Source organism: Periplaneta americana, chromosome 10 (assembly GCF_040183065.1).
Source record: "Periplaneta americana isolate PAMFEO1 chromosome 10, P.americana_PAMFEO1_priV1, whole genome shotgun sequence".
Lineage (NCBI taxonomy): Eukaryota > Metazoa > Arthropoda > Insecta > Blattodea > Blattidae > Periplaneta > Periplaneta americana.
The window spans coordinates 60,403,609-60,430,687 of record NC_091126.1 but is presented as its reverse complement, the minus strand read 5'-3'; the positions used below and the strand labels follow the sequence as shown (position 1 = coordinate 60,430,687).

Below are 27,079 nucleotides of genomic sequence, written 5' to 3'. Positions count from 1 at the left end.
TTGTGGAGTCTGCAGAGATCTGTTCTTGCCACAGGACGAACACAATTGATGTAAATACACACAAACACTAAATAAATTCATGCATGGATTCAAGATGTAGGACTGAGCATGGAAAATAAAATACAGCATATTAACTCTTAAATAATTTATTTGCAAATTTTTGTGCAAGTTCATAAGTTTCAGTACTTGACAAGTTTTCCAGTCTTTGAGAGCCAGCCTGTCCACCCCATGGCGACATCACAGATATATGACACATTTACTAGGTCGCTTCATGACCTCTGCAGCAGCAATGTAACCACAGTTCTTCATTATATCCAACATGTACAAAGCACTTATTTACATTATTTACACAAAACACTCGTACAATTTTGATAAACTGTGCTTACAGATATAAGGCATTACGGAGTTATGGATTCAAGCAGCAAATCAAGGGGATCTCGTAAGATTCTACACAATCTGGCAGCTCGTCTGATAAGACGTACGGACCACTTCACGGTTTCCGTAAGCCGAACAGCTGGAGACAGAAAACACATCGTATTCAAAATGGCTATCACTTTTACTTATGGAGAACACTCTCGCACACATTCGCTCATTAGCACTCGCTGTATGGCGGCAGTACCATTGTTCTGGAGTTGTACGGGTCATGGGGGTACAGCTGGTCCGGCTGCTGGAGGTGGCACACCACCGTCTCACCATCCAGCACGGCAACAGTGCGGGCGTTCTCGCCAGAATATAAGTAAGCATTGGGATTGGGCGGATGCCTAGAGAGGTCGGCCGGCGTCCGGAAGCCGGCTGGGGACAGGCGACAGAAATCCATCTCGCCCAGGTCCCTGTCCAGACCTGGGTGGTAACGGGCATGGTCCTTGAGACGGTGCTTGAACGCAGCGTCCAAGCAAGAGTGGAAGTTTCGGTCAGCGGCTGGACTGTATGGAATAAGGGGACGGTGGTCCCCATAGCTGCGTGACGATTGGCGGCTCACATCGCTCTGCCGCTTGCCATCCTCGTCACTCATGTCAGACACCTGAATCTCGCTCCGTTCTATCTCCTCGTACACCGGGTCATCTTCTGGGAGCCCAGCTGATGGAGCTACGGGATGCGGGTGGGAGTGGGCGTGCGCCAGCACGTGGCCGTGCCCGTGGGGCCTCCCCTCCCGTATCTCCGTGTAAGTGTGATTCCACGGACTGGTTGAACGTAAAAAATTGCTGTTGGATTTCTTTGCCGTGCGCGTGCCATGCTGAACGTGGAGGGTGGCTGGTTGGAGCTGTGTGTGGTGTGCCTGTGCTGAGCCCTCTGCACTTTGCCCCACCATGGGGGGGTGCTCCCGCTCGTGATCCTGGCAGTACTCGGTCACACACTCACCATCGCTGGGACCCGGACCTCGCTCTGCCACAGAGAGATCATTAGTGATGCCCTGCTGGTAATCTGGAGGCATATAGGGCTGACGCCGCATGTCCTTGCTGTTGTTCAAACTCCGCAGGTTGTTCAGGCTGTTCAGGGTGGTCGTGTTGTGGGAACGAGGGGAGTCCTCTTGCTCAGAACCGCCGTGACCCGAGTCTCTGCTGTACGATTTAAACGAAATGTTCTATGGAAAGAAAGAGAAATAACTTTGCTATAACATGAATCAAATTGAAAACGCAACACATATACTCTATCTTATTATACGAAATATTATCATGAGAAGTATTTTAATTAAAAAATATTTATAATGGAACAGAATGAAACTGAGGCAAATACATTCAGACCTGGGATAATTCCAGTTCAGTCCAATTTTTAGACTTGTCTTAGTAATGTGAAGCAGTACTGCTCTTTATTTATTCACAAAAATTCTGTTCCAAATTGAAGCAGAAATAACAATAAACTGAATTTCAAACTGATGTTAGTTTAAAACCTGTACATTTTCGTGAACAGTTTTTCAATTATTTGGAAAAAATATCACAAATGGAATTTTTATTTTCTAAAATATGCCTCAATTACTGTTCCTTAAAATGAAAATGTCAAGTAAACTTACACGTAAAAAGGAGGATAAACCTTCATCATTACGTAACAAGAGCAATTAGTGGAAAACAGACATTTTAAAACTTAAACTTGGAGATATTTATATTTCAGAAGTCCAGAAAATGAAATCGGGAATTTAATCTATATACAGTGAAACCTCCCTATATAACCATTATGTAACTTCTCTGTCTCTTCCACGATCTAAATTCAGACAAAATTTCAGTCCATAAGTTACACATAGCTTTAAGTTTTGTTATAACATTTTCAGAATTTGTTAATGCCCTTAAAGACAATATTCCTTGCCTGTGAACTTGGCAATATAATCATATAGGTACCTACTATATTAGGCACTTGGAGAAAAAATTTAAATAATCTTTTTAACAACTTATGGATTGATTGTAGTATGTAAAATAATGGTCCAGTAAAATTAATATTTAACAAAAACATTAATTTGAGCGATATGCAATACTGTGACTCTTTAATATTCAAAATAAGCGATTTTCAACTAAAATATTTATAAGAAGTAGGCTACTGAAAATTAGTTTTACAATAGTTTATGTTGTCCTTTATTTAAAAAGTTGATAAACTATTATTTACAGAATTATGCAGGGAGAAAATAATGTTTCAATGTAGATTCATGGCAACTACAATTAACAGTGTACCATCCAATCACTTTTTATTGTACCGTACTACTAACTTTATCAACTCAAAACATACCAGACTATGCCGGAGTATTTTATAACGGAAAACGGAATGAAGATATCTCAGTTTCATAACTACTTTTTACTGGCTTTAAGATCATCAATCGAAAAAGCAACTGATATCAGTGGTTTTGAATGGTTAGTTTAAAGGGATTTCACTGTATAAGGTCAATTAAATGTTATTGTGATATAGGTTAGAATTATGTAAAACTTTCAGTTATTTGTTATTGGATACTTCTTACTTTCTATTTTCAGGAAAGGATTCTGCAATTAGGATTTACTAGTAGGCCTATTTGTTTTTTGTTATTACTTTAAGTGTAATAATTTAATTACAAAGTTAATAGAAGACTTGAACTTCTTTCGTATGCTTTCTTAGAGACTATTATGACTTGCTAAACTCTTACTTCCCCTTAAATTGAAACAACACCGTTCCAAGAGTTCTTTAAAAGACTATAGCACTAGAAAGTTTTGCAATCATTTTGCACAATCATTTTAAATATTTTATGGATTTAGATTAATATTTGTTTCTCTAAAATGCTCATACAAATAGAAGCATGCAGTGTCTGAAACACGAAAGTGCAATCATTCATAATTATTTTAGAATCACGATCAGTTGATATATTAATTTCTGATATTATTGTGTGCTGTTGTGTCCACCAATTTCTTAAACCACCACAGATAATATGATCTGAAGTTATGCAAACAAATGCACATTCTAAATGTTCAAAAATTTTGTTATGGTTAAGCAAACACAAAAACGTCGTAAATATTTAAATATACGAATATGTAGGCTACATATAACTCCTATTTAAAAACGCTCCTAAGTTATCAGGCATAACAAATACACACATTTTCTATAATTGATTAAATGGCGATCTTACTCGTGTTAATTATGTAAACATGAGTGGCTTACAGCTGTTTCGGTGCTACTTGACACCATCCTCAAAGCCTACTAGATCTTGGCACTATCTCAACTTCGCTGCCTGTTGTGTGGGTGCATTCATGTGATGAAGAGTTGTGTCAAATAGGTGTGTTTTAGTGTGTCTGTATATTTCATATTGTTCTAGTGTGTGAGTTTTTGGTTTTTGGGTTGTATGTGTAGGATTTCCATGTCTGTATTTATGTTACTGTATGTGTGGTTAGCATTAGTTATGTGTTCGGCATATGTAGATGTATTGTGTCCTCTAGTTATTGCTTTAATGTGTTCTTTGTATCGAGTTTGGAATGTTATGCCTGTCTGTCCAATGTAGAAACTGTCGCAACTATTGCATGTGACTTTGTATACGCCTGTGTGGTTGTATTTATTTATATGTGTGTTGAGATGTCTTTGTAGTGTGTTTTCTGTTCTGTATGCTATGTTGTATTTCTGTTTTCTGAATGAGGATGCCATCTTGTGTGTGTTTTTGTTTTCGTATGTTAGTGTGATGTATTTCTTGTGTTCTTGTGTTTGTGTTGTGTTTTGTGTGTTTTTGTTTTGTCTTCCTTATTTATTATTTATATTCAAGTGTTAAAAGTAGTGTACGAAATATTCAACATGGACTAATTTTCTTATTACTGCATAATCAGAAAATAAAAAAGTAGAATCTACTAGGAATTTCAGTTTCTATATCACTAAGCATATTTATGTACGCTACAGATTACAATAATTTAACAAGAATTCAGTAAATAATTAAACTCCTATAATCTGTTTATAATGTTAAGTGGCTGGACACTTGCTCTTTGTCTATCACAAATTTCACTTGAACTGAGAGTTCAACCTAGGTCCCCGGTGTGCAAATTGAACCCTCTAGCAATTTGGTGAATGGTGCGGTTAATCAAATAAAAAATTAGATATTAATCACAATACTTCATAAAACAAAATTATTTTAAAAATATTGAGTTCAGACTGGTGAAAGTGTTACATATTATCTGTGGTCTTCTACTCTGAACTTATTAATAATGTATATACTACTGAGACACAAATTTATCTAAAGAAAACTACAACAACTAGTATGTTTCAAAATCACTGCATGCTCTTGTTCTAATGGAGATGATGACAATTATTACAAGATATCCCATCATGCTAACCAGAACGTGAATAAAATCAATCAGTAATTTGGAGCGGTCCATTTTGTAAATGTTTTCCTATATAATTTGTAAGCCAGATCTGTTATAGGCTCAGAAATTTTGATCAATTATTCGTATAGAATTCAATATATTAATTTTCTTTCATTCCATTCAAACACATGTTAGAAACAGATCCAGTTACCAGAAAGAGTTATATGAGAGAACAGTGACAAAGGGAAGAGATCCAAAGGACTAACATTGATCATATTCCACCATTATAAGAACTAGTATTAACTAATCTCTACAAACAGAAGCTCAAGCAGAAGCATGGCACATGCAGAAAGTAATCGCAAGCTCTGCCAAATGAAAAATAACATGATGTGCACGAGTATCTTCAATTATAATAGTTCCGTTTATCAATATCTAGTGCACTTAAGGGTATATGTACTTGAACGGGCCCTAAATTTTTTAAATTTTATAAGGAAATGAACTCACAATTGGACAAAAATTACAAGGTATCACAACAGGACTTATTAGAACTTAAATATCTGATAAAAGTATAAAAAAGGTTACTAATAATATTTTTTTAGAATTCACTTTTTACTTTAAATTAAATTTTCCAAAATTTGAAAATTTTCACATATATTATTTCATAACTCCGCAACCATTAAAGATAGAATTCTGAAATTTTGTACACTGATTTAACATGCATTTATGCAAAAGGTAGACTACAATAATGCCCATTTCTTTGAAGATAGAAAAATTAGGTCAAAAAACATTACGGAAATTTTAATATATTTTATATAGAACAAATAAAAAAATTAATTGTATTAAAATAAACAACTCTACATGTCAGAGAGTAGTCTACTTTTCAGAAATAAGTGTTCATTAAATGCAGGAAAAATATTAAAGACGTCAGAGAGACCATAACAATGTTATGGTTACCAAATGATATAACTGCAGAATTTTTTTTTTTTCTTACTTTGATAAAACTGGTTTCAAAATATTTTTAGTAACCTTTTTTATACTTTCATCAGATATTTAAATTCTAATAAGTCTTGTTGTGCTAACTTGTAATTTTTGTCCAATTGTGAGTTCATTTTCTTATAAAATTTTAGAAATTATAGCCTGCATTTTCTGATAATATTTGTGGTCGTTCACGTACATATACCCTTAAAAAAAGAAAACATATAAAGAATACAGCATAAAAGTAAGTTCACATCAATACGATACAGACTGAAATAAATTTCTAAGACAGTCCACAAGAGAAAAAAAAAATGAAATTGTGCAGAAATGCGATCAGTGTAAAAGAATATCCTGAAATGTTCGTAGAGATAATGTGTTCAGATTATGTTTTGTTTTATCATAAAACTCGATAAAGAACACTGCAGTAAATCAATGTAGAACACACAGAAAATCTTCAATCCGGATCAAAATATACGACAGTGGTGCAGTAACACTCATGCTTCGAGATAAAAGTTCTCACCTTATTCCTTAGTTACTGTAACACCACAAAACACAAATTTTGTGTATAAGTCTACTATCGAAATAAATATTTTATATTATAATCCTATTAATGTAAATTTTGATAATGCTTTTGGCACTTATTTAAACTAATATCCTAATTCGAAAATACTCTGCAGAGGTTTAACCTCGCCTCAAAACAAGGAGTTAACAACATCTTTCTACACCTTAGAATTGTGTTTAATATTATTCAGTGGATTTAATGAAATGCGTAATTAAATTTTAAATTACTTCTAAGATCATTGTTTATTCATTTCATTATTTAATTTTACTTTATAATATCGAAACTGAGACATCTGTCATACCATGGAATCAACAGAGAGGTGCAGATGGCTGTCACACATTGGTTTCAATCCCAGGCAGCAGACATCTACGACACAGTGATACAAAAGTTGATCCCATGGTATGACAAATGTCTTAACATCGATGGCGAATAAGTTGAAAAAGAGCTCAACAATTGCTGTATCTGTTCCAATAAATTTTCCCATGAAATTGTGTTTTTTTTTCTGTAAACAGCCCCAGGGAAACTTATTTTTTGGATAGCTCTCGTAACTTAAATACGTCACACGGTCACTTCAAAGTGGTACGCTTCATTGTCACTGGTCTTACGAAACATACAACTGGGAAACAGCCATATAGCATATTTAAGGTATACAGTCGAACCTCCATACGACAAAATCTGAGATTACGATATATCCTGTTACAATGACAAATTTTATTGGCCCCAGTGTAATTCCTATAATTTAAATATGTTTTATCCATCATTACAACGATGGTCAAATTTTGCATAAACTCCGATGGAAAGATAAAAATATAATAATAACGTTTTTAATTTACAGTACTTGGTTTTCTTGTTCATTGCTATTTCACTTTTCACTTGGTATCACCCTCTTAAAGATGTTTCCCCGTTATTTCGTCTACTCTCTTTCATGACTTTTGTTGACCGATCTTGGTTTTCTATGCAAGGAATGTGTTATAATAGAACTCTACCTGGTTCCAAGTTGTGTGACCCTTAACATGATTTTCTTTTATGTTTCCTGTCACTGTTGCCTTTCACATTCGAGTGTTAGTTGTTAATGATGGCAGGTTTAACATGAAAACAAATTAGTTTGGAAACTAAATTAGCTACATGATTTAGACAGGGGATTGAAGCAGACTCGAGTGGCTAAAAAGTATGTATATCCAGAGTCAACAATTGCAACATTCATAAATAAATGCAAGGAAATAGAGAACAGTGTAGCAAGTGGTAAAAATTAATCTAGAATGTAAGCTTTTAAAAACTGTGGCAGGAGAAGACGTAGACATGACTACCTTAAAATGGTTTAATGAAATGAAGACACGTAACATTCCTAAAACAGGCCCTATTGTGTGCCAAAAAAGCACTTAATTTTGCCAGTGTACTTGGTGATTCGAACTTCAAAGCAAGCAATGGTAGGCTACAATGTTTTAAACACAGACATGGGATTATTTACATTAAAGTGGTAGCTGAAAAAGAAATACCAAATAGGGTAATCAAATGGTGGTAAATATTATTTCATAGTATGTACCTAATGTTGTTTTATAGGTACTTATTTCTACTATATTCTCTTTGAGAACATAAATTAGGGCAAGATTCAATACAACAATAACCCTGATGTAACAATACAATTTTTCTAGTCCCTAGATAATTGTTGTATCAAGATTCGACTGTATATTACCCTTTAACATATTTTAACACTTTTAAATTTTAAAAGTTTAAAGGTTTATCATATTTCACATCGTCTATTTCAATCACTGGGCCTTCTAACACATTCTGTTCTCACTCTTATGACAATTTTGAACCAACATTAATTATTCTATATAGTGTTACTCCCTAGTCATGTTGTCAGCATGGCGCAGATTTTAGATTTTTCTTCTTCTTCCTTTTATGCTTTTTTCATTCTCATTCTACCGTTTTCACGGATGATCTTAGATTTTTTCCCTCATGGATGACAATTTAGCATCTGAAAAGGTATTCTTTCAGAAATCATTCTAAAGACAAGATCTCTATTTGGAACGCGAATTTCAACTATCTCTGAAGAACTGAACCCAAATCTGCAGATTTCTTTTATTTACTGACTATTCATTTTTAAGAAAGGAAATTTTTGTGTTCTTGTGACATCAGCGAGTTAAATTGAAATTTTTATTAAAGAGAATTATCACCATCAATACAGTCATTCTTTCTTACTTTTTAATTAGGAACAGCAATAAAGTTCGTAGTAATATACTGAATTAGACGATGACATTACTCTTAAGAGAACTGTGACTTTGATTGTTTTTTCCGTGTACTCTTCATGTATTGACATAATAATTATTATCTACCCTAATCTTTGTGAGTACCTTGTAAATGAGATTTCATATTCAGTGTAACTGAATGCAACCTAATACCCGTTGCACAAGAGCAATTAATGTTAAATATCGTATATGCGCAAGCAAATGCAACATTCATAAGAAAATTAATTTCTTACTCATCTACGGATACTTTTCTTAGGCTAAAATAATATTACAGCACAAAGAACTACACCAATATTTCTCTGAATTTATACATTAGCTTCATTATCTTCATTGTAAACAAATGGAATATCTGTATCAATGCCACAATTATGTAGAGAGTAACAGTAGAATTTGAACATTGTAACAGAAGAAAATTTGGCCATAGCAACAGTAGAATACTAAAAAACTAGACACAGAAACAGAAAAATATCTTCACATTCGATCACAGTAACAGAACACCTCCAAATTTCATCATAGAAATAGCAGAATGAGTTAGAAGCTGACAATAGTAAAAGAAGAATATGTCCAAATTTAACCACCTCATCAGAATAATTATTGTCCAAAAATCTGACCACAGTAACAGTAGAACATCTGAAAATCTGACCACATTAACAGATGACTATCTCAAAACTTGAATATACAAAAATGTATTCGATTTTAAGTCCGTCACATTAAAGCTGACCTTAAGAGATAATTAATCTTGCTGTCATACTCCAGATGTCAAGAAAAATATTCTTATAGCAAGTGATTTCAATAATTAAAAAAAAAAAAAAATTATAAACGGTTCTGGATATTCCATATTTAAGAAAAAAGTCGTTGATTGTCTCCTTCTCGAACTCTACTAGTCTTGTAATGTTAAATTTCACTTATTTTTGAGGTAGGGCCATCTGAATAGCAGAAGTTATTATCAGTGGCGTAGCATGAAATTTTGAGCAGGGTGAAGCTAATTCAAGTTGTCTTTCATGCAATATGAGAAAACATATTACAAATATATAGTCTTAAAATAAATAGTAGTCAATGTCAAGTCAGCAGTCGAAGATTTGTTGGAACCTCGTAAGTAACACCAATAAGGCATGACCTCAAATGGTACATAGTAAAATATGATTTCACGGTTTACACATATCTCTAACAAATAGACACTTATACGTATAACATTAACTGACTCCCTGTCATAGTTAGAGGAATCACAATATTAACGGTCAATAGATACAGTACGTAAGTATGCGTCTGTCTTTTGGTTATGTCCTTCATTGACAGCAAGGGAGCTGGTCATTTGTTTTTTAGATCACACTTTTGTTTGTAAGTCAGTCTTGATAATAGAATTGTCCTAAAAAATTCAAGTAAATTGGTGTCAGGAACTGTTATTTCACTCATTATTTATTATATCAGCCACAATGCACACTAATACTTCAACTGAACACAACTGACGAAAAGGGATAACTCGGAAACTACTTATTTTCAATGTCAAAGCTAGCTTCTTTCTAGCCTTGCGACCAGGATAGTTTAGTTAGAAAGGGATGGAAAATCTGCGGGGTGGGTTACACAGAAGAATGAGTGTAAGAAACCAGTCTGCTTGGAAGCTAGTGTGTGCAGGCTTCTTGTTTACTGCTGCATCACAAATCATCCTGAGCTGCCGCATCACAATATTTAACGCGTAAATATAAATTCTATTAAAATTAATAAATAATTTTGTCCATAGACTGCAGGTTTATTATGACATTATTATTAACTGGGGAAGCTGAGCTTTTAAGCTTACATTGACGCTACGCCACTGGTTATTACCCAAACGATAGGATGGTAATTGTGCATTATTACTAGTAAAGTTGAATTTTGATATGGGAAGCAACCAGTAAATATGGCCTAGATTCCTTTCAAACAAGGATAACATTCTTCAAATAGATCATTACTGTTCCATTATGACTTCCGAAGGAAATGGGTCTCAACCAGTGAACTTGAGGCCTAATGTCATGGTAACTACTCAATCATAAAGAGGAGTGTATCTTTTGACTTAATAAAAATACATGATATACACCGCAGTGGCATATGTTATCTAAAAGCACAAACAGCCCTTTGACCTTTTTGATGTAAGAGGAAATAATTTCGCAATAAATATGTACTTTAATCTTACACAGGTCAAGATATCAGCAATAAATTTAGTTCAAGAAAGACTTGTTTGTTCTAACTATAATGTCATTACTTCGGTAATTAACTGACATGTTATGTTGTACAAAGATCAAAGATCTGCAATATTAAGAGATAGGAATGTAAAACTTGTAGAGGGGAAGGGGAATGGAAAATTACTGTGCAGCACTGCTACATCTGAAATCTCTTCCATAACCTCAGTATGCACTGACAAGTGCAAACGTGTGAATTTTGGTGCTCTGCACAGTTTCACAATTTATCTCCAGGTGTTTAGACTTAAATATTAAATAATGTAGCTGTTACAGTTAGGGAAAAGTTTTCAAACCTTTTTTAATTGTGAACAAACTGAACATTTCGCGTATTTTCAATGTGATAAACGGACGTCTTAAATATCAATTAATTTTCACTGCAGTGTGTGTCTGTATCATGACCACTGCTGACTCTTTCAGCTTAATCACTATTATTATTATTATTATTATTATTATTATTATTATTATTATTATTATCATCGTTACTGCTATTATATTGTTATCATCAGTGTTTTTCTCTAGTAGAAAGCGCTGGAGCTGTTCCGGCACCTTTTTGTTATATACAACCAAAAAATGTGTTAAGAATTATGTTTTTCTTGAACTTCGCTTGAGCCTTGAAAGTCTTAAGATGCTTCTACATGGTTCAACTTTTCTTTTAACTTTTACGCTTCAAGCAATGTCTGCAAGAGTGCACAAAACACATTCAATTGTGCATGTTTTTTCTACATAAAAAATGAGAGTGCATGTGGCAATTGAAAGCTACCCATCGCCGGTGGGTATCTTGTGTGTATTTCGTTCAACAGTGGCATGCAGCGAGCAGCTCATTGTTTTAGGTGGCCGTGAATAAATTGAAAATTCTTTTGTTTGGTGATGGTGAATCTTTTAAACTCAAATGGTGGCAAGTACAATCAGTTTTATTGAACATTATCGCAAATACGAGTGCCTATTAAGTGTTCAACCACAATTTTGCGAATCATGTAGACCTAGGTATTAGATTGATATTTAATATTTATTAATTTATATATATACGTAGTAAAGATGACGTTCAATACAGCACACTGTGTGAACACAAAATGTGTATGCATCTTAATTGAACGTTCGTTTTCAACTTGGTTCTTTCAGTATTCACCCCAGATTGCATGCGTAAACGCATGGAAAGTTGAACTTTACGCATTCAAGCAATGCATGCAAGAATGATATTTAAAGCCACCGGCGTGGCTCAGTTGGTTAAGGCGCTTGCCTGCCGGTCTGTAGTTGTGTTCGGGCGCGGGTTCAATCCCCACTTGGGTTTTATCCGAGGTTTTCCCCAACCATAATATGAATGCAAGGTAATCTATGGCCTCATCTCACCAAATATCATCTCGCTATCACCAATTTCATCGATGCTAAATAACCTAGTAGTTGATACAGCATCGTTAAATAACCAACTAAAATAAAATTTAAAAAATGATATTTAATATTAATAAATGATTATATATACACGTAGTGAAGATGACGTTCAAAATGGCGTACCTTGTAGACACAAAAGCTTCATGCATCTTAACTGAATGCGTGTATTAAACTTTATTCTTTAAATTTTCTTCCCACAATGCATGCATATGAGCATGAAAAATTGAACTATGTAGATGCAGCTTTACAGTTGGACGAAAAGGAGGTTAAAAATGACAAAATTCCCGTGCAGTGGAGAGTAATCATTTCTCCATCTACTTTAGGCCGAACACATTCTACACAAAGTTCCACCACCTTTTTCTCCAGAAGAAAAACACTGATTATTATTATTATATAAAATTTACACTGGATTACTAATCTCGGTGATACATTTTCAAGTCATAAGTTTCAAGTACAATTTTACTGACTCGTACAAGTTTTTAAGAAAAAAAAAAACAACTTACATGGTGGAATTCTCTAACCTGAGTTCAGTATAATGTTGGTTGGGATTTCATTTATGTCAACGGAGGACATTAGGTTGGCAACTGACAAATATTCATCGCCCTACGATGGAATCCAGGACTATAATTTCCAAGCAGTATTATAGCTGTATGTCTGATAAGGTAAGATACATTATAAATTAGCTAAATAACAAAATTCTGAATGTATTTGCGACTTTTACTACATTTGCTCTAACCCTCATCTCTGATAGCATTTTCTTGAGAATATAAATCATGAATCATAATTTAATAATTTATGTTCTGCGGATTTCTTTGAGTGTAATGGCAGCAATTATATGTTAAAAATGGTGGCTGGCTAGCAGGATAGAAGAGGTAGAAATGTATGAATATTAATTTAACGTGTCTGTTGCAGGATGTGCAGGGAAGAAAGAATAACTATGAATAATACTCAGACGTTTTTCCAAGATTGTAAATATCAAATATCACCTTTGAATCAGTAAAGGTACCTTATAATATCTGATATTTGTATTTGAATTAGGATAAAATAAATTTCGATTTCTAATTCACATATAGATTCTCTGGTGTGCATATGTAAATGTGTGTACCTTATATTATCTATATGTCCATAGGACCAAGAAAACAAGTACCTGTCATGATAAGTATTGAAGCACATGCCATAATTTATAAGACTTGGGGGTGCATCTTAGTGACATCATGTCTTTGCCGTCTACTTCTTTTTATGGATGACAGTGAATGGATATGTGGTGGAATGAGGTAAGCAGAAACGGGAGTAGTCTAAGAAAACCTGCCACTGAATAATCTTTGCCCGTTACAAAATTAATTTGGACTTACCACGATGTGGACTTAAGTCTTTAGTACACAAAGTAAATCTAAATAATAAAAAATCAAACCACGAAAACAAAAATAATTAGAAAGCTGAAGTAAAATCGTAACATTAATAATTTGTTTCAGATTTTCATTTAGTAATTAAATATTTTGCATCTACTTATTTCTGAATTACTGGTAACTATATTTATGGCCAGCTTAAGCTGGTAATCCAACTAATGATATATAATTCTGAGAGGATCAAATTGTTAACAATGGGAAAGAATTACCAGTAACATTAACATGATTTATTAATGTGTATTATATGGATCATTCAGTTTTTGTAAAAACTTTCATAGTTTTTATTACTGATAAGAACGTGTTTAAAGTAATACTGTAACACTGATCAACAGCCATTTTGCGCCAGATATAAAACTAACAAATTCTTACTAATTTCGTCCTCCTGAATTCAAAAATAACAATCAAAATGTTCCATTAGTTCGGAGTTTCGAGATGCACAATATAATTAATTTTACATGTATTCTATTTAAAAAATCACGTATTTCGTGTGTAACTATTTTGTTTTACAAATGTGACGACCCATTATGTGAAAACAATATTAGTATAAGTAGGCCACCATGGTAGAAGCACTTGTAGAAAGGGAAATTATTTTATTGTCCTTTTACGAGTCTATTTGGAGGGGGGAGGAACAGGTTTGCGGTATGAATTCACTTGAGTTTACATGATTTTACTTGAGATGTGCATTTCTTTCACTGTGAGCTTTAATGACATTACTGTAGTTTATATTTTTCAATAGACCACCTTGTCAAAACAACTTCTAGAAGCGTAAATTGTTTTATTGCCATTTTTGGTTCCATTTGGAGGGGGAGAAACAGATTTGCTCTATGAAATCGCTTCAGTTTACCAGGAGATTTCCGTGGTGTTAGTATTCTGTGTAAGACGTGTATTTCTTTAAAGTGTACTTTAATGACAATACTCAAATTACAAATGGTTTATATGTGCAGATTTGAAGATTGTAGCACTGCTACTTGGAATACAATTAGGCTACACAAAATTTTGCTGCTTTCTGTGCAGATGGGACAGTCGCACTCAAGATGAATATTATAAAATAAAACGACAATCACTAGAGCCAGGGAAGAAAAATATTATGCATCATCCCCTTGTACCTCAAAGTAAAGTAATTTTACTCCCTTCACACATTAAGTTAGGGTTAATAAAGAATTTTGTTAAATGGATGAATCATAAAACTGAAGCATTTAAACATATCCAGGAAAAATTTCCTGCTATTAGTGACTAAAAAATAAAAGAGGGAGTTTTCAATGGACCACAAATTAGAGAAATAATGGACAATCACTTCGAATCTTTGTTGGAAGGAAAAGAGAAAGCTGCCTGGATTGCATTCAAGGAGGTTGTATTAAATTTTCTGGGTAAGTGTAGAAGTGAGAACTATGAAGAACCAGTGCAAAATTTACTGTTGACATATGAAACTGTGGGTTGTAACATGAGCCTGAAAATTCACTTCCTTCACTTCCCTCTTGACTTTTTCTCCGAGAATTGTGACGATTTCAGTCATGAGCGCTTTCATCAAGGAATTTCAACTATGAAAAAAAAGATACCAAGGACAGTGGAGTACCAATATGCTAGCAGACTATTGTTGGACTTTACCTCGTGATTTACTTGATGCCCAGTATGAAAGAAAATGCAGAAAAAGAAAGCTGTAATCAATTGAACAGTGAATATTTAACCTTATTATCATTATATAAAGCAGTATTTTGAATAGATGTAAATTCAAAAACTTCTCAAAAACCGTAACAACTGTTTTTTATTGTCATATTCGTAATCAGGAGGCTCAAATTATATAGAAAACATGTATCACATGCTCAGCGCAAAAAAAAAAAAAGTTAAAATTTGTTATGCAGTGAACTGGACTCATTACCAAATGCCCTGTTATCATAACGAGTAAATTCACATTACTTTCATTTTAATATGGCTGTATCTTCATTACTATGCACCAAACAAACTGACCTGATTTTGACGCACATTGTATCCTCAAAATCAATATATAATTTAGAAAAATTAAGACTGCTGTCTGCTGAAATTAAAACTGAAGTAATTTTCCATTTCATTCCATCTCATTGTGCAAATGGGAAATTGCTAAATGAAGTAAATGACTATGAAAAGAACACAGGTTTCGTTCTCAGGTTCATTAACAATTTATATTGTATATTGTACAGAGTTTTTTTTTTTTTTATTCTATTCTTCAATCTTATAGACATTCTTTTATTATTATTTTTTTAAATTTCATTTTTCAAATTTTGTTACCTAGGTATGGTATGTTTTCCTTCTTTAAAGCAATATTTTTCTGTTGTTAATGTATATTTTTTGTGGATCTTTTATGGTCACCTGGGATACCAGGCAGACGACTTTGATTCTCTAAACCATTTTTAGAGGAAGGAAGGATTTTGGCTCCATAATAAAAATAGTCACAGCTTAAAGCTAACACCACTATTATCTAGCTAATACCCTAGTCCAGGAAGTATTAATTGAGCTACCTGCTTGCAAACTACATGTCTTTGTAGTATCTCAAAAAGGAATTTACTATTGTTTCCATTAAATTATTTCTGTATAAGTATATGCATACAGATTTTACGCCCTTCAGAGGTCATTAAGAAAAACATGTGCCTCTTACACAATGCATCAGTTTTCTGATATATTCTTAAATGAAAGTTGACACTTGGACAGTGTTTTCTTTTTCATATTACAACGAAGGAAAACAACATGTCAATGGACAATCCAATTTTGCTCAATTAAAAAATACAAACATAAACAATAGGAACAAAATGTCATTGTATTTTTATTTCAGCAGACACAGTTTATGTTTTAATGCTGATTTGTGCTATTCCATTTCCTTTTAGTAAATTTCTTTCAATTAATTATGAAGTGTGAAGTGTCTTATTTAATTAATTTTAACTGTTTATTTATTTATCTGCTTATTTTTGCTCAATTATTTAACATCCATACAATGATAGATGTTATTCAAGATGAGGGAAAGAATAAAGAGTGACAGAGTAGGAGAAGGAAGATTGTGGATAAGATCATTCTCTTATTTATATATATTTTGAGATCTGAGAAAAACTGAGCATTTGCCAGAAAACAGGTTTCACTCGGGTTAATGCAGTCAGCATTTAACTGTTGTAGACTGCATGTGACTACTTATGTACTGTGTACACTTTCCAAGGATCAATCACGAGAAGATTTTGTATTGCGTAGTATGGATAGATAACACAGGCTGAAGGGACGCCAAGATTAGGGTATTAGTACACAGCAGGCTTCCATTCAGAGCAGTTCAGTTTTGTTCGTGGCAATGCGTATCTTCATTCATTATACAAAAAGTGTCGTGCTATATTTCCATGAAAATATACTAACATTCAACAACAAGCTGATTCAACAATCCAGAATTTAGTGAAACAAGTTAACTGAAACGGACTCATTTTAAGTAAAAAAAAAAAAAAAAAAAAAAAAGAAGAAGAAGAAGAAGGTGCATAAATCGTGTTCCAACTGAAAACTCGATGGCATAGGCTATACCCTAGAACAGTCTCCCACAAAATCGTTAAGAAAGTTAGCTCAACAGACAGATTTATCCAAGACATCAGCTTGGAATGCGACGAAATTGTTAAAGATAAAGCCTTATGAGACAACAGTCATTCATAAATTCAATAAAACGGACCATGTGCCTAGGGTTCAATTCTATCAATAGGGGCGAAATACAGTGTGTGTCTAGAAATCTTTAAAAATAAATGTGAAATGTGCATTAGATAGGATGGTCGACAGTTCAAGCACTTATTATAAGGTAAGCCTGGTAGAGGGGCAGAGAAGGCCTGACGGCCTTATCTCTACCAGGTTAAATAAATAAATCTAATCTAATCTAATCTAAATTGCATCTGTAATGTAATAGTCATGAGATTTTACTGCCGAAAGCTGATGCACTGAATCACTGCTAAGTGAGCTGTTACTTGCCCATGTCATTTTTCGAATGATATCATACTAAGCACAACCTGTTTCCAGGCGTACACTTGTAACAAGTACAATGAGATAAAATAATTTATATGTAAGAATATATATGTAGTTAGTTTCATAACCTCAATGTAAGATGTACATGTTAAGTACATTTATTACTCAGTTAATTTAAGGTGTTGCATGTCAAGCTGAAACGTCGGGGGTTCGATTTCACAGAGGATCATGGATTTAATTCTTCTGGCCCCACAATGGCCCTGGGGCTCAATCAGCCTCTAACAGAAATAAGTAGCATGTGTACTGGGGGTAAAGGTGGAAAGCACGTAGACTGGCATCCCTACTGCTACTAATACTGTCTGCAAAGGTGGGAGCCTAAACCACCTGATACCCTGTAGGTCTCCATGATATTGCTGATATAGAGATAATTGTAACTTCTGCTCAGTTAACAGAGGAAATGCAATTTAAATTATCAAGAATTCTATGAAAAAGTTTATTCATAACAGAAATTATAATTGAATACGAAATATTGTATGCTTGTTCCTAAAACACTTCAAAAGTGAAAATAGTACATTATGCAACGAGCCTATAATGATAGTAATTAAGACGCAAGTATGTTTGTTTATGAAATGAGCGCAAGCGAGTTTCATAATTTTCATACAAGCATCTTAATTACCATTATAGGCAAGTTTCATACGACTTTTTATGCTCGACCATATTTCTAACTTGAAACTATTCAGAAATATTCATTTTATTTGTATCTGAAAGAAGATCGGAAGTGACCTTGTTCATAGCTCGAAATTGCGAGATGTGTGCAGATGCGAAAGTATTGATTTTTTCCGAGGAACAATAATGTCACTGACCTTGATGTAATGCAGAGAATGTATGACCTGGAAATTGATTTAGAATTGAAAAACGAGATGATAAATTGAATTTATTTGAATATTATTTACAATTAACGCTAATTATTATAGTAACAGAACATAACCTTCTGCGACAGTATTGGATTTCCAGCCTCCGTGACGTTTCCCTCGTCTTTCGATTGCATATCCAAGAATAATCGAAAACCTGAACTTTAATGAATAGGTGTACTTTAATGACATGCATTAAAGGACTGCTACCAGGTGTATAATTACTACATTTCGGCATGGTCGAGCATAAACATATTTAATACATAATGCACTGTTTAAAGTTACCTTCCTCTACAGAAAATCAATGGAAATATAATATGAACTATTATATAATTTGAAGAAAGGCGCATCAAAAGTGTTCGTATAGATATAATACCTCATATTTTGGTCCTATCTGACACAGTCTGGCGGAAAAGGAGAGACAAATGTGTTTAGAAAGATAAAAAGGAGAAAAAAACTGAGAAAAATATCACCTTCAAGTTTATTGAAATATTAACCTAAGGATCTGAAATACTTCTGATTTATAAGATGTTGGTAAATGTCATATATAAGCTATAGGTTACAACTGATGAAGAAAGCTATAAGTTACCTCATACAGTTTGTATTTAAAAAATACCAAAATATTCTGAGACACGAGAGAGAGTTGAAACAGTAATATATCTGCATTAATTTTATGTCAACAGAACCTATGATTTGAAGTAGGTAATGATACAGCCGATTTGTGTTCATTTCATAGATTTATACTTTAAGACTTATATAAATATATCTGTATACTGCTCTAGTCCAAACTAATTCTCTTGAATGAAGTTGACAATTCACTTTGCTTTCATACATATTAAAACGAATATTCCAAATCCACTTTCCTTTGATACATCTTACGATTATTCTCATATTTCACTATGGTACTTACTTTTAATTACATTATTTTTTTTTGTATATAGTTGCTGCAATCTCCTTTAAGTATATATGAAATTCATTCTTAAGCAATGACTGTTCTTTTAATATCCCTTAAAAGTGTTACTGTGATCAGGAAAAGAGGTGGATTAAATTATATGACATACAAATCCAATAGTATTGTATAAAATAATATGTATTTCTTCATTGTAATCTATCATACTAATTATAGAGGAAAACCTGAAGCTAAGTGAGTCATAAAATGAACTATGCATGTGGAGAAACAATGATCCACGTCATGTTTTATAGTTTTAGAGTTAATTAACAGCTACAAGATCTTAAGATAAGCTATTAAAGAGAAAGTTCTGATTTCTCTGTGTATATTATGAGATGTGTGGTATATAAGATCATTTATTACAAAACTTTATCACAGTAAAAAATTTTGCTGTTCCGCAGTTCAAAAGACAGTAAAATCACAGTTGATAAATGAATGAGAGAAGAAATATAACAAGTAGAAAGTTAAAATGAATAGACAGGTGAATGATTTCTGTCACATTTCAATGCTTTATAATGAATATTCTAACTATTTTCCATCTGAATGAGGAAAAATTTCGTCTCGAGAACAATATTGCCAGCGATTTCCATGAAGGAATCCAGAATTTCAGGAAATTAATTATGGTTATCTTCCTTCTGTTCTAAGATCCCTGGATTGACAGGCCTGGATTCATATACCGGACAGTCCGTGTGTGGATCTGTAACAATTGATTCTATATATTTCAAAATGTAATAAAAATATCATAATGATTATCTGAATAAAAAAGTTTTAAACTTAACAATAACACCCATATTGTGTAACTTTTCAAAGGGATATTTTCAATAAGGAAGAAATTATTAATTTTGTGTATTTCAGAATAATAATATAATGACAGCACTTCTGAATTGCAACTGAAGCTATGTTCTTTCAATATTAAACAGTGTTAATTCATGATTCAAATACGCAAAATTATATTTAAATTCGGAAATAGTTTTCTAATAGGAGTATGAACTTATCCCCCATCCCCCTTTTTACAGTGTGTGCTTGTATGTATGTGCAAGCGTGCAGGTAGGTATGTATGTATGTACATAATATTTTGTATGGATTTCAGCAATAAGGTGAACTATGATTCGGACTAAACATTTGATTTAATTTGGAGAGAAGTTTATGTTCATACTGGACAAAACACAAATTGAAACCTGAATAATGGACACATTACACCTACTATATTTTTCTTCACAAAGTTATTACATTACCTTCAACTTTCATTCTAATGTTAATTGATGTAAGACAACATTTTTCTAAAAATTTATTTATCCATTTTAAGTACACTACCAAATTTAACTCATCCGTAGCCTTAAAAAGAATCATCTGGCCAAAGTATATATATTATGGACAACAAAAGCCATTTACTCTAAATATCTTTACAAAATTTGGTTTGTGTAAATGATACGAAATATCTAGAAGAAAGGAAAATAAAGTGATTTTAAGAGACAATGCAGTCCATGACCGATTGCTGATTGATTACAATTTCTAGTGTTTTGTATGCCTAGTAGACAATGTATAATTTATATACAGAAAACAGACTTTTCCTCAATTTAGGAAAACGTTTTTCCACAGTCTTATGTGTAATACTTGTAGGCATTTTTTTCCACTCAGTTTCACATATAAGTTATATATTTCAGGTACGAGACGAGAATCACATTAACATGTGAATATGTGTTCCCCATTTTATGTTGAAAAATTCTGTCCCTTCCCTCTTCAAGATTGATCTAGTGAGAAGTTTCATGGATGCAATGAAGCATTTAAGAAAACACTTTTCTGTACATATGGCACTTGAATGTCAACGTCATGTCAATTATCATACAGAAGGAAATAGACATTTCCCATGTCTTTAATGTATTTTAAATTTCTTTCTTTGTTTCAGTGATACACAGATATTATTTTACAATGTAGTTTTTCCGATTTTAGTCATGTTTACAGATGGCAGTGCTCTTCCTATGTTTCTTCAATATATCTTCTTAAATGCGCTGTATATTAGAGAACTTCTCACCTTTCAGTGCAGTTAATATTTCTCCATTCCCACATAGGCTGAAACCCTACAGTCTTAATTAGACCTTTTTTAATTAGCAAACCTTCATAACATAAATCCATTAATACCGTACTTAATATAAATAAGAAGGAATGTCTGAACTCCAAATATTTATTCGCAGTGTTAGTTTCGGAATACATGAAGATGAAGATTATGTCACCTGTAGACTGAAGTTGAAAAATAAATAATCAGCATATAAAATCTGTTATCAGATTATGTAAAAGTCAATATTTGTATTAAGCTGAGGAACACGAATTCCGTCAGTAAATCATTCAGAATATTATTTTGCCTTCCCCAGTATTATAAAAAAAAAACAAAATAATTCCAAACTCTACATTACAGCACTTCAAGTCATTCCAACTATATGACTGCCTTTATGCAAAGAAATGTGTTATAGACATGGAAATTGCTTCTGTCTGTTAAAGTGAAGGAAGCACAGGATGAAAACTTTTAGTTTAAAACAGCTACTGTTACTCCAGCTACATAATTACGTAATTTATCATACTACATTAGTCTTGTAATAGACCTATTCATGAAATGCATGTTACTGTATAACCAAATTTGAGCCGTCAAGGTTAGAAGTTTGATACGTACTTCGAAAAAAAAGTATAGTAAATTTTGTGTTTCAGCTACATGTCTACTGGGTAAACCAATACGTCATAACTAGATGCAGTGCAGGAATACAAGCAGAACTGTGTCTAACCAGAATATTTAATATATTTCAACAATCAGGGAGTTTCACTGTCTGGAATCTTCCAGACAGAAAATCTCTATGTAATTTTTTAAATACAATAAGGGGAAAATATGTTAAATATACAGGCTCTACAAACAACACATCAGAAAGTTTATGTGGCAGTGTTATAATATAAGGACAAAATGCAAGACTGACAGTTCAGTAGGTCTCAGAGATGACGCCAGAGGCAAGTCCGCTTCAGTAATTCTTCACAGAAATATTCCAGTCAGACAACTGGAGAGAAATGAACGATAGATCCTCCTGACCAAAAGCAGCGAGAATGAGCCCTCCACATAGAGTGAGAACCGACTTGTTTTCTTTTTCAACAAACAGCATGTTGCAGAGATTGCCCTTGACCACACCAAGCCACAACCATCGGGAGGGAGCATGCAGCACCAACACGCATGGAGCGAGCAAGCAAGTGTTGAACGGGGCCAGGGGTCTAGTTAGCAGGCCAGAGACTGCATTAATCCATAGGCTCACCTTCCAAATTAAAGGCTTATGAAGCGGTCCCCAGGTGGTAGCAGATTTGGGAAGGTTAGGGGGAGGTATACCGCGCCCACGGACATAAGGCAAGGTGGCAACACACACCTCGACTTCCTGGTCGGAGGGATTGGAGGTGGCTGTGCGACTACTAGCGCTAGTGCGATGGCTGGCTCGGGTGAGCCTGGGGGCAGGCGCGGAGACCTGGCTGGATTTTCCGCGGCTGCTGCGTGAGCTCCACCCCCGCTGGAGGATATACTGCAACAGCCAGACACACCCTGTCGTGACCTGTATGACCCTCCGCTACCCCTCCGCTCGGCATTCCACTAGCAACGGGTGCATCGTCAGCTGAAGCTAAGCAACCAGTCATAGGGTTCCGACAGCATACCCAACCACATTGTGTAGCCCATGCATCTATCCTCGGTCATATACAGAATCAAATAAACCAAGCCTTATATCTTAAACACAGAGAATCTACATTAGTTTTAATGTGTTATTGCAAGCCAGAGGTGGTAAAGTACGTGACTAACCATGCATGGCTACACAACTCAACAAGACAACATTCACTTGTCAGTAGGGCGGGATGGAGTGACCTTCCTTACGACAGTCAGTCATGTCACGAGGTAAGGAATGCCATGCATCCAGTTAATCAACCTGAGCACACTTACTGGCAGGCAGGAGACGGTCCTGATGAACACCATGGTTAGGCAGTCCCACTTAGGTTATACTTATACTCACAACTCGCTTACAAGGTATACCATCCAACTAATGCGTAACAAAATTGACCAATGAATGGAATGAAGAGAAGTTGTGATGAATGAATAAACAGGAAAGAAAGTGCTTGAACCACTGGCTCGGCTAAGACTAATGTTAATGCTTCTACATACAAGCCCCACCACACCAGATGGGCTGGCCGGGCCGGGCAGACTGTGGGCCTGCCACAGCCCGGCTGCCACGCCACCACACCTCAGCACCTGCACCTGCTGCAAAAGCCACATCACGTGTTAGTCAAAGCGAGCACCCGACTCTTCAACCATCCAGTGCCCGATCGCCTCGCTTGCCGGAGACCGGAACGGCCGGATAATGGAACGCACATCATTACTACTGCGGTTGCTGTGGGAGGCACCCGAGGATCATATTTGCTTTTACGATACCGAAAAAAAAAAAGCGATCTAGTCAACAGAAATCAGACTTTCAACATGTTCATATTATGTGAACTGCCGTCATCGATGCCTTCCCCATCCGTCCGTTACGTGGCGTGCATTTTTGGGTGTTGCATGCTTCATCCCACACTGCTGGGCAGCGTGGTCCTAGTACCTTGTGAAACCGTGTGTACCGAGCTAGTGATGGCCAGAGCTGGTGCCGGTGCGTGTGGCTGTCGGTGGTGGTGCGTGAGGGGAGGGCCCAGGGTCAAGCCCGGGGCTGCGCAGCCGGTACCCACACTTGTCCCGTGAGGTGAGAGAGCGGAGCTGTCTGTACTGTGGGAGTTGGGGGCGGAGGGATTCCCGTTGGAGCCCGCATACAAACTCGAACGCCTCTCTTTGCCGTTCGAGTGTTTCGAACATCTCAGGCATTTAGGTAACCACGAGTGCCTTCGGATAAATTTCCTATACTCTTTGCGAACCTAAAAAAGAAAAGAAAAAGGGAAATAATAGCAAACTCAAACTGAAGGGAACATAAAATGTAAATGCAAAATAAAGTCAGATTCAAAAAACTAATCTCGAGGGGTTGTAAACGATAACCGAACGTTCCCTGAGATAAGTATCCGAAAAACCAAGGAGGGAATCGGGCTCTCCGGGCAAAATGGGAGAAAATCAATTCCGGATTCCAACGGAAAATGATGCTCGCTTGGCAAAGAACAGTCATCTCAGGGAAGTTATAGTTTGCAACTGTTTTATTTACCACCATATTAAAATCTACAGTACAATGCGATGACTGTCATTTACAAAATACTATGGTTTGATTTCTTTCCAAATGTGCTTTAGCTATTTACATTATATTTTCCTCTCCCATACATAAAGCTTACAAGAGAGTTGTCGTATGTTGCAGGCCTAGAAGTCTTCTTACCTTCTCGTTCTGAACACAATGGAAAACAAAGATAAACAGTCCCTGCAAGCTATTCAACACAGTAAATATGTAAGCCATAATGACTGATTCTTCATTCAGATAGAGTAGACCAAACGTCCAGGTGAGTCCGAGAAGAAACACGAGCACGATGGCTCCTCTCAGCCAAGCCCTGCAAACAAACCACAGACATTTCCATCAACACCATACCGTGTCCTGTTGACAACATGACATTATATAAGATGGCATATGGAATTAAATCATATACTTCGCGTAACAAGTGAACAAAAACTGCATGTTTACTGATTATTTATAAACTTTCCTTCATGTCTTATGCCACACTGATGTGTAGCCATTAGCAACATGTCTGGAAAGATTCTGATGACCCAACATGGCAGATCAATTTAGCAATAAATTATCGCTCACATGCCAACTTATATCATGAACATTTGTCAAAGTAGTGATCAGAAACTAAAAAAAGAAAAATAACTAAACATCAAATCTATAATGTAACTGAATAACTTGTAAACTCAAAACTAAACAAAAACTACTGTATATCACTTAGTAAATTGTTTACTAATGAATATTACTTTAAAATCTAAAAATATAATTTAAAAATAAGCTAAAGTAACCTGTAAATAAACTAAAAAATAATAGTAATTACGTCACTTAATTATGTAAATGTACAAATGAGGTAAAAGTCAAGCAAAGAAGCTTTCAATTCAAACTGTGAAAAGTTTTTTTTTTTTTTCCAAATGTTTCATATTATTCATGTAACACATATGCAATTCTCGATTTTCTAAATCAGAACATGTAATCTGACGTAGTGTTATATACCAAAGCATTAATTTTCGTAATGTCACAATACTCAACTCCTACATTACCAGCCTAAGGGAAAAAGAAGCATGGGACAACCAAATAAACTAATTGTTGAGACTGTAACAGGCCATAAAGTCTAAAACAATTAAAGATGACGATGACGATGAAGATAAAGAAGAAGAATTTAGTATATATCTTGATTACACAACTTTTAACATTATATCACTTTGGAATACGTATTATGTGTCTTTCAAGTGTTAAATTTTATGTTACCTTGTTAACATGTTTCGGCCTGCTATTGGCCATCATCAGAACCAGCAACAACCAGTTCTGATGATGGCCAATAGCAGGCCGAAACATGTTAACAAGGTAACATAAAACTTAACACGTGAAAGACACATAATACGTTTTCCAAAGAATTTAGGTTCAATTCTGTAGTCATTATCTTACAGAAACAGAAACATTAATAATCTGTTTACCATACAGAAATGAAAACAAAGAAATGCCGGTATTTACGTAAATGCGAGAGAAACCACTTGGGATACAATCTGGTTTTTAGCATTGTAGCGAATCCTAATTATGAACTTTTCATAAAGAAATCTATCATAAGATTTTGATGTGAAACATTTAAAACTTTACTGGTACCGGTACTCTATATATTTTGTGCATGCAGTTAAACAAATTGCTATCATCATTTTACAAATATTACATCTTCATTACAGAAGTGATGTTTGCTCAGTTTTCTTACAAATTCCCTATCCTCCTTTCTACTGAGGTACTGGTACTTAGGATAGATCCATAACTGTAGAAATATGATTTATATGGCTGACTGGCTTTACAAGGGCTGAATCTGGGTCAGGTCTATACACTTAGGCATGCTTTGGATTATTGTGCGCCCTATATATGTATGTGATCATCAGACAGCGGATTTTCAGTCCTGATACTGATCATTAGGTGTACGTCAGTTGCAGGGAGGTCATCGAACTCATTGCTACACTCCCTCTGTATGCCAAAGGACGTGACATCTTGTTGCTATGTAGGGACCAAAATTGTCTGTCTGGTGATGACTGTCTAAGTCCGATAGGTGGTCTGTGTGGCATTCGTGAATCCGATGCTGATAGGTGGGCTATCCTGCCTCACCCCTGATAGAGCCAGGTCCCATCCACATACGAGTAGCCTAATAAATCCCAGCGACCTGGCTACTCTGTCATGTACTTGCATAATTATTGTAGCCTAGTTATTGTAACAGTATAATACCAGTATTTATTACTTTAAAATAAATAAAACTGGACCTTATTGCTCACTGACACTATATAAATAGAAGTAATAATGAATGTTTAGATAAAATGTTGATTCATGGCAACTTTAATAAGTGTCCCGTTTTTTCATTTTGAAAATCTGATCATTCTAAGGTAGTGGAGCAAATGAAGTGTTACGTCTTGTCAAGAAACATCATATATTATTTTCTTCACTGATCAGGAAAGAGCAGCAAAATACTCTGACAAATGTATTACCGGTAGTTCCATGAAGATAATAAAGGTTAAATTAAAATGAAATGAACTTCACGCTACTTC

General features: G+C 34.7%; 1 protein-coding gene and 1 long non-coding RNA gene across 17 annotated transcripts in view; one reads left to right on the top strand and one right to left on the bottom strand.

Moving 5' to 3' along the window:
* Positions 1-130: 130 nt before the first annotated feature.
* Cirl (Calcium-independent receptor for alpha-latrotoxin) overlaps positions 131-27,079 on the bottom strand; it is a 1,849,656-nt gene continuing 1,822,707 nt past the window's right edge. For 9 of the 15 annotated variants that reach the window (XM_069837575.1, XM_069837572.1, XM_069837581.1 and 6 more), the window contains 4 exons: positions 24,690-24,858; positions 23,959-24,246; positions 22,623-22,880; positions 131-1,582 (listed from right to left, as the gene is read on the bottom strand). In XM_069837575.1, coding sequence (XP_069693676.1) covers positions 593-1,582; positions 22,623-22,880; positions 23,959-24,246; positions 24,690-24,858 — 1,705 coding nt within the window. In that variant the 3' untranslated portion in view covers positions 131-592. The remainder of the gene's footprint in view (positions 1,583-22,622; positions 22,881-23,958; positions 24,247-24,689; positions 24,859-27,079) is intronic. The other 6 variants (XM_069837580.1, XM_069837579.1, XM_069837583.1 and 3 more) reach the window with 6 other exon arrangements.
* Positions 10,865-17,001, top strand: LOC138707721 (uncharacterized). 2 transcript variants are annotated; one of them, XR_011334334.1, is made up of 3 exons: positions 10,865-12,780; positions 13,031-13,120; positions 13,248-17,001. It is a non-coding gene; the product is annotated as an uncharacterized lncRNA (long non-coding RNA). The 2 variants fall into 2 exon arrangements; XR_011334333.1 differs by having other exon boundaries at positions 13,031-17,001.